Below are 8713 nucleotides of genomic sequence, written 5' to 3'. Positions count from 1 at the left end.
AATATTTTTTGTAGTTTGCAAAAGTACCCAATTAATGCTCTTATTTTCCTTAAAAGATATGTTTACGAATGCATTAATTGCAGTGCATGAATGCATAAAGTGCATGCATTGATCAGTTTTCTCGTAATACTTGCATGCAATGATTTAATGCACCTTGAAGTCTGAACATGTGACGGGAAACAATCAAATTGAGCCTTATAAAACGGAAAAACTAAAATTTTGAGATAAGCCCTATAAACCGGAAAGGAGGGAGTAGTACAAAATATCCCTACATCCTCATCGTTTAAAGTGGAAGAAAATCGAGCTCGCCGGCGATACGGCGCCGGCGAGCGCTCCTCTTTCTGCCCATATGCACAGTCATCATTTCGCCCGGATCCTGGACAGCGACCATTCAACAGCATATATATGCATAGCTAGAAGAGGATGGGCGCGGCGCAAAGCACCTTTCCCGCCAGGCAACCCAACAAAAGCCAACTCGCATTGCTGTTGCTGTGCGGCGAGGTCTTTTTCCCAACAGTTTCCCAACTGCCAGGGGCAAAACATACCACATCGAGACCGGGCAATGAACCCATAACAGCGATGGACACTGGCCAGTCCCGTCCATCAAAGAGATCAGAGTGCCAGGCACATGCCCAAGTCCTGCTGGGGCCATCATCACATCAAAACTATTTCACAATCTATGAGACTGCAGGCATTGCTGAATAAATTCCAGTTGGTCCATGAATACCATCTCAACAACAACATAATACTATATCAGCTGTGCATATCAAATGCCATCTACATGAGCTATAAACGCAAGGAAGAATCGCATCAATAACCGCCCCTATCCAATTTCAATCAACCTTAATTATGGCATAAACTCATTGCCCTATGTATAGATTTTGTACAACCTGTCCCCCATGGATCAATACAAGCTGCAGCCAATGTCCGGACCAATGGAAACAAACAACAAGCACCGCCTGCGCTGTCAGGTCAAAATGCTAATATATGGGAGGTGCAAGCCCTGAATCAAGAAATAATCAAGAGATACATCAGAGTCAGTATGAGCTTAATTCATGTGAAAGAAGAATGAGAAACAACATATTGCCTAATAAAGGCTAAAAGGCGTATCAATTCTCAATAGCTTTGGGTAAACTGGTTCGTGCACTAAAGCTAAGTACTCTGCAGAACATGAATAGCAATATGATTTAATATTTTTTATGTAGCAATGTCTCCACGCTAATCCTCTATCTATGTCTACAACATGTCTAGCAATGAGCATCTCAACGAGAAGAACATGGAATATTGCAACAGAGAACTGCAAATTACCTCAGGACAATATAACCAGTCCAAGATATATCGACGCACAGAGAAAAATAAATGAGATGAATCCCCTGAAACAAAGAGTATCAATTGTTAATGAATACAAAAGTTCTTAGTGTCAGGATCACCTTCATACAATATCATGGAAACAAGGAAAACATGCTCTCGAAAATGAAAACATGGAAAAGGCTGAATCGCATAGCATACCATATAACACCCCATCCAACGCCATTGCAAGGGCAAGGGCAGATTTCAGCAAATTTCTCAGCATCACTTGAATTCACTCTTCGGGATATGGTGTCATCATAGATATCTACACAATTCAACGACATTTAACTTATATATACAGTCTGCAACTCACTGATTGCTCTAACATGAAATTACAAGGAAAAGGTTGCTGTTCCTTACCGTAAACTGAAAATAAGCTATTCATAACACCTGTGCATGCAAACAAACATAAGAACACATTTACAAATATAATCATTTTTATCCCAGAAACCCTGGGTGCAAAATAAACTAAAATAATATAAGCACAGGGGGTCTAAGCACTCACCTATGAATAGAATAACATACTTCAGAACATGGAAAGTTGTAAATTCTTGTATAACCCAGACAACAGCAATGAATATGATGAAACCTGGAAAGTTATATTGTAAGTAGCAGGCTGCAGAAGGAAGTTCTAAATGAAGATGGAGTCATAGTTATGCATACCAATGCAGAGCCAGCGCAGAAACCACTGCATAATTCAATTAATAGATTGTAATACTTTAGTAAATCATCATTGTTAATGATTAAAGCAAGTGGGAAGAAACAAATGAAGGAAATCAACAGATGTAACAATAATTTCGCAAACTTACATTTTTGGCAACAAAGAGAACAATAATTAATGCAAGTATGAAGCAACCAGCCGCAATTCTTGTAGCTAGGAGATGTGTAGATGAAAGTATGAACACCATTCCCCAAAATGATGAACCCAGATCTGCAATTGAAACAAAACAGTAGCACGAAATAAAAACCAAAGTACTAAAATAAGAACAAGTGGGAAATGACCAATAAATCATTACAGAGAATTCAAAGTATGTATTTGAGCTTCTTGTTTGAAGGCATGAAAAGAACGATAAATTATAAAAAATAGTCATAAGTCATAAGAACCTAGGGAATTTGATAAGACTGCACATGAGTCTTACGGAGAGATCGTTTAGTTATTTATTGGTCCAAGAGGTTCACCAAAATCAATCTCTCAATCAGGGAAAGAAACAACCATAGGTATTTCAGTGACAAAGGCTGTGTTTGGCATTGCATTGGATAATGAAGCCCAGTTTTTCCAATGAGCTTCTATCTATTTTACCGTTTGGCTAACCAATGTTTTCCTGCTTCCGTGGCTATTCTCCCGCGGTAGAGTATAAAATTAGTTCAGCACAACACAGTTCGGCAACCGTAAACTGAACTAAAGAACCCACTACTTTCACTTTTTTGTTTGTGTTATTGACAAGACTTGTATAAGGCAGAGGGAGGGGATGAGTAAGTGCTTTATACATCCAGCAGGCAAGATTATCCAGTAAATGCCACCGCGAGTTTGTGTAACACCACCCTCATTAGCATGGACCTGCATGCCCTCAACCTGCAAAAGCCAATTAGATTGAAATATTATTATCAGCCTGTCAGTTTCATTAACGAACGAAAACATAAAACCGCATGGCTACGTAAGAAAAAAAATCCAATCCAAACATAGAAAGAGACTAGATATTTTTGCACCTACATTTCAGAATTGAAGGACATAGACAAGGAACTCAGAAGATGCCTTTTAAATGTTCTACGAAAATTTAGTAATCATCATTCTTGTCTTAACTATGGGGCTGTCCAAAAATAAAACCAACACTCTCCGGCAATAAATAACTGTTAGTTCAACAAAGTATGTAGTATCGAGGAAAAGAGGAAATAATAAAGATAAACAAATATTGCCATGTCACAAATTAAGCAATAATAATAACCATAAAATAAGCCGTGGATTGTTCTAACCCAATGGCGATTCAACTCCGATGACCACTAATTAGAACTTCCAATTCTACCCATGCCGATATCAAAATACACCAAACAGATGTTTTCATGCACCCATATTTTACACCTAATCCTGCAGTTGTCTCTCTAGTTGCGTCTGTGGAAACAGATGCATGTCCTGCGACCAGTGGCGGTGCCAGCACCAAAAAGCTGTGGGTTCAAGTGCCCTAATCTCTCCAAAATATCCTAATTTTTGCACAAATATGAATAGAACTAAGCTTGCAATCAAACAAGCTGACCCCACAGAGTAAACATAGAAACGCCCCCTGCCTGCGACAACGCACTTAATGCCTGCTATATAGGAGCCATTAATCTACACGACTAGTCCATTTTAGCGTTGTAGCACAAGAAAATGCCAAGAGAGTATACATTCTCCAGAAAAAAAATACAATCTTTCACCAAAACTCCTCACTTGAAAATGGTGCTAGTGGAGGCTATCAGTCGTAGGTCTTTGATGAAATCTCTCATTTTGGAAGATTGCAAGAAGAATGCAAAAAATCACAATTTCATGGTATATAACCATGTAGTACCATGCAACCAAAAAGGTGCTATCACATTATTCTGTATGGAATCCATCATCGCTAAATTTCTGAAAGGAAGACCTAAATTTGAAAATTAAAGGACAGAGCTTGATAAGTAACGCAGAATGCGCCTTCTAAATGTTCCAAAATCAGTAATCACTGTTCTTATCTTATTCTTACCTCTAGGGTTGTCCACATACTGAATCAACGGTCTCCAGCAATAAATATCAGTTAGTTCAGCTAAGTTTTGAACATGGAAGAAAAAGAATAGACAAAAACAAATATTGGGCACAACAAATTATGCAATAAATGACAGAATAGATCAACGGCGATACAGCTCCTCTCTTGCGGGTAATGACGGTACAACTCCTCTTTTTATTGCGGGTAATGGCGAGACAACTCCGATGACTACTAATCAGAATTTCCAATTCTGCAAATGCCTACATCAAAATACACTAAACAGAAATTTTCATGCACTTGTCCCTTTAGCTGCACCCGCGGAATGCAGATGCATGTGGTACTTCACATGCTGCGCCAAGCCGCCAACAATGTGAGCGAAGATCCATTCACGCAACTGCTATCACCGAGTCACTAATCTGCATGACCAGTCCATTTTAGCACTGTGGCATAAGAAAATGCCCAAGACAGCACACATTCTCCAGAAAATTAGCATCTTTTGACCAGAATCCCTCACTTGCAAATTGTAGTTAAAACATAAAAGGAGCAGGAAAAAAGGGGTAGGTGCCTTGGATACCCCTGTTATCGGAAGAATGAGAATATTCATACTTTCATGATGTGAACTACTCCATGTGACGAAGAAAGGAAGAAAAAAGCAAACAGTTAAAAGGCGCTATCACATTGTGCTATGGAATCCATCATCCGAACTGGTGTGGATTGGCCACCCACTTGGCTACTTTTGCTTCAAAGTGCTAAATCACCTAGCTAGCAGTAGCAGTACCAACCCAAAATGGTGGGTAAATAACTCCATGGCTGCTGAGATTGCAGTGCACAGCGTCGTACAGCTTAAAGCGTCGTCAGTGGCCGCATTAGAAAAAGGAAAAAAAAACAGATCGGTAACTGGGAAAATGGTGGGCTTACATCTCCGCAGGTGAGCTTGCAGGCGAGGGCGTGGCTGGTCTCGTGGAGGAAGACGGTGATGAGCTTGAAAGGCGTGAGCAGGAACGTCCTCCACAGCTGCACACAAGGAACCCCAAATCAGGAACTCCCCGCCACTTGCGCAACCCCGTGCAAACACGACGGCGGCGGCCGGCCGCTCCCTCGAACAAAAAAGAAAAGAAAAAAGATGGCGGCGGGTGGGTCAGCGGCGGCGGGGGCTCACGGCGAGGATGACGACGGTGGAGACGCCGACGGCGGCGATGAAGACGACCTGGTTGTGCTGGCAGCAGCCCTGCAGCTCCCAGTTGACGTTCACCATCCTAGGCCCGGCGCAGATCTGCCGTCGCCCTCGCCGGAGCGAAAAGAGAAAGGGGGAAGGGGAGGGGAGGGGAGGGACGAGTGCACGGGGAAAATGGGAACTGTTAGAATTGGCCGGTGAAACGTGCCCGCACAGAAACCGAGGGCCTGGACCTGGACCTGGACCTGGCCGCGGACGAAAGGAAAGAGCGTTTGCGCGTTCGTTGGGCCGGACCCGGAGGAGAGCGTTCTCACTGGTCTACGGGTGGGTGGTGCGTCGTCTAGCCCAGCAATAATTGTTGCTAATCTGCTGAGTGCTGAGGAGTACGCTTGGTGATTAAAAGTGAATAAATTTTCCTCACTTTTTTTTTAATAATGAACGAATGAATCCAAGGCTCCAGCAGCGGTCGAGGTGGCGGTGGGTGAAGTGCGCGAGAGACGACTCGGGTCTGACCGAGTCACTGGCTGGCTCGCTTCTGCTAGAGTACTTGTCTACTTTTGGTAGGTGGCAACCGTGTCTCTTCCTGCAGTTTCTTTCTCTAGGGTTTCTTTCTTTCGGAGCTGCAAGTGTAGAACGCAAGAGTCGCATGAGTACCAAGTCGTTGTGCGCACCGTTCGTCTCCGCTTCTTCTGGACTGCTGAAGCCCCGAAGAAATGTAAATCCGCAGTCCAACCGCAGAACCGGCGAGCAACACATGCAGATGTGGCCACCGGTGATGAACGGAGTGATTCAAATGGTTCCTCCTCCTTCTGGCGTCAACGTCGTAGGGGTTCCATGTCAGGTCTCATTGGCGAATCATGGTGTGTCGCGAATCGGTTCGATTGTCTTGTCAGCGTAATGGCCGGATCGAACTGCGTGGACGGAAATGGTGCCCTCCAACGGCTTCTCTCCTCTGCATCCATAAATAATTTCAGAGAGATTTGTAGGATGGTGATCCGATATGCTGGGAGTGGGAGGGAAGTACACTTCGCAAAAATGTGGGAAGACGACGCTTTTGTGGCAGAAGAAATACACGGCGAAGGTATCACAGTGGCTTACGCGGGTTTTTGCCGTGTTTTCACGGAATCGTCTTGCTTCCGCGGAAAGCACTGAATCGTCGTCGCCACTGATCAGATTATACGTGTGCTACAAGTGATCGGGCACGGGCATCCACGTGGCCGCACAGTGGATGCAAGTGCTACCAAAACCAAATCTCTTCTGTAAGCTTACAAACGCTTCGAGGTTTGTCTTCGCCTTTCGGAAAAGTTTTTCCTTTTTCACCCTCTTTGCCAAATGCCTTGTGGGGCAGATGTCCTGTAACGCCCTCGATGCGGCTATAGCTCCCACGTGTCGAGGCACGACTTAGAGACATAACCGCATTGAAAGCAATGTCGCAAGTCAGGCAATCATTACAACAACCCATGTAATATATAATAAAAGGGGAAGAACATAGTTGGCTTACACTCGCCACGTCACATCAGAGTACATAAATAACATCCATCATACAAACACTCATGGCCCGACTACGGCGCCAAAATAGAAGAAAACCCAACATGCGACAAGGCCCTGAATCAAACCCTAACTAGGCACCACTACTGATTATCGGGAAAGGAAACATAATAATGCTGAGAGTCCTCGTCGAACTCCCACTTGAGCTTGTACTCGTCACCTGGAGCGGAATCACCTGGACCTGCATCTGGAGTTATAGTATCTGTGAGCCACAGGGACTCAGCAATCTCGCACCCTCGCGATCAAGACTATTTAAACTTATAGGAATGGATAAGACAAATATATGTGGAGCTGCAGCAAGCGACTAGCATATGTGGTGGCTAACTTATACGCAAAAGAGAGCGAGAAGAGGAGTCAAAGCGCGATCGAGAATCTAGAAGAGCAACCTGCGCAAGCATTACTCCAACACCGTGTCCACTTCCCGGACTCCGCCGAGAGGAGGCCATCACGGTAACACACACAGTTGATTCATTTTAATTAATTAAGGTTTAAGTTATCTATAACCGGACATTAACAAATTCCCATCTGCCCATAACCGCGGGCACGACTTTCGAAAGTTCAATCCCTGCAGGGGAGTCCCAACTTAGCCCATGACAAGCTCTCACGGTCAACGAAGGAATAGACCTCCACCCGAGACACGCCGATCAGACTCGGCAACCCGGTACAACAAGACAATTGACAGGTTAAAACAAGACCAGCAACACCGCCCGAATGTGCCGACAAATCCCGATAGGAGCTGCACATATCTCTTTCTCAGGGCACACTCAGATGAGCCAGACGTCGGGTAAGCCAGCCCAGAGTTGCCCCTGGTAGCCTCGGACATCGCTCAGTGGGACCAACACTCAGAGGAGCACTGGCCCGGGGGGGGGGGGTTAAAATAAGATGACCCTTGAGTCTGCAGATCCCAAGGAAAAGAAAAGGCTAGGGGGCAAATGATAAAACCAAGGTTGGGCATTGCTGGAAAAGCTTTAATCAAGGCGAAATATCAAGGGGTTCCCATTATAACCCAACCGCGTAAGGAACGCAAAATCCGGAAACATAACACCGATATGACGGAAACTAGGGCGGTAAGAATGGAACAAAACACTAGGCGAGAGGCCGAGCCTTCCACCCTTCACCAAGTATATAGATGCATTAAGATAACATAGCAATATAATGATATCCCCAACAAGAAAAAATAAATGATGTTCCAACAAGGAACGGCCTCCAAACTTCACCTGCAACTAGCAACGCTATAAGAGGGGCTGAGCAAAGCGGTAACATAGCCAATCAACGGTTTGCTAGGACAAGGTGGGTTAGAGATTTGACATGGCAATTGGGAGGCTGACAAGCAAAAGGTAGGCATCGTAGCATTGGCATAGCAAGAGCGAGCAAACTAGCATAGCAAAGATAGTAGTGATTTCGAGGGTATGATCATCTTGCCTGCACAGTTGTCAGAGTTGACTGGATCCTCACAAGCAAACTCAACGGGCTCCTCGGTAGCGAACTCGTCTCCCGGCTCTACCCAACAAGACAAACAAGCAACAAGGATACAATCAACCACGTGCAAGACCAAACAATATGATGAAATGATGATATGCTATGCGGGATGCAAAAATGCAAGTTATGACAGGAAAAACATGAACCTGGCCTTAACTTGGAATTCCAAGGGTGCCACTGGATAGAGGGGATGAAATCGCTTGAAAACGATATAAAGATCATTGGAATCGGAGTTACGGTTTGGAAATGGCAAGCGTTTTAAGATATGACACCGGTCTGCGATTTACAGCAAGTAGGCATCTAAATGCAATGCAACGAACATGCTACAGCCACCAAACATGACAACAAAATACATGGCAGGGATGCACACAAGATGCTTAACAAAAGACTAGCACTGAGCCACGGCCAATTCATCCATTAAGAGGTTCAAACAAGCATGGCAAAAACGCAA

At 44.2% G+C, this 8713-nt stretch overlaps 1 protein-coding gene across 1 annotated transcript; it reads right to left on the bottom strand.

Annotated features, from left to right (window-relative positions):
* Positions 1–680: 680 nt before the first annotated feature.
* On the bottom strand, positions 681–5478 carry LOC125552112. The gene is made up of 10 exons (XM_048715591.1): positions 5221–5478; positions 4980–5075; positions 2839–2923; positions 2160–2281; positions 2014–2038; positions 1856–1939; positions 1711–1740; positions 1510–1615; positions 1309–1373; positions 681–1003 (listed from the first exon to the last, which is right to left on the bottom strand). The coding sequence occupies exons 1-9, from the start codon at positions 5314–5316 to the stop codon at positions 1310–1312; spliced, it is 708 nt and encodes a 235-aa protein (XP_048571548.1). The 5' UTR covers positions 5317–5478; the 3' UTR covers positions 681–1003; position 1309.
* Positions 5479–8713: the final 3235 nt, after the last annotated feature.

The sequence above is a fragment of the Triticum urartu genome, chromosome 4, assembly GCF_003073215.2.
Source record: "Triticum urartu cultivar G1812 chromosome 4, Tu2.1, whole genome shotgun sequence".
Classification (NCBI taxonomy): Eukaryota; Viridiplantae; Streptophyta; class Magnoliopsida; order Poales; family Poaceae; genus Triticum; species Triticum urartu.
Note: the sequence above shows the minus strand (reverse complement) of the source record. Positions and strands in the feature narration are given on the sequence as shown.

What these genes read in the sequence shown, in the direction of transcription:
- LOC125552112 (XM_048715591.1), bottom strand. Translation starts at nt 5,316, where the DNA reads ATGGTGAACGTCAACTGGGAGCTGCAGGGCTGCTGCCAGCACAACCAG. An exon ending in GTATGTTATTCTATTCATAG is followed by an intron (nt 1,741 to 1,855) that starts GTGAGTGCTTAG and finishes TTGCATGCACAG; the next exon opens with GTGTTATGAATAGCTTATTT. An exon ending in GTTGGATGGGGTGTTATATG is followed by an intron (nt 1,374 to 1,509) that starts GTATGCTATGCG and finishes TCTTTGTTTCAG; the next exon opens with GGGATTCATCTCATTTATTT.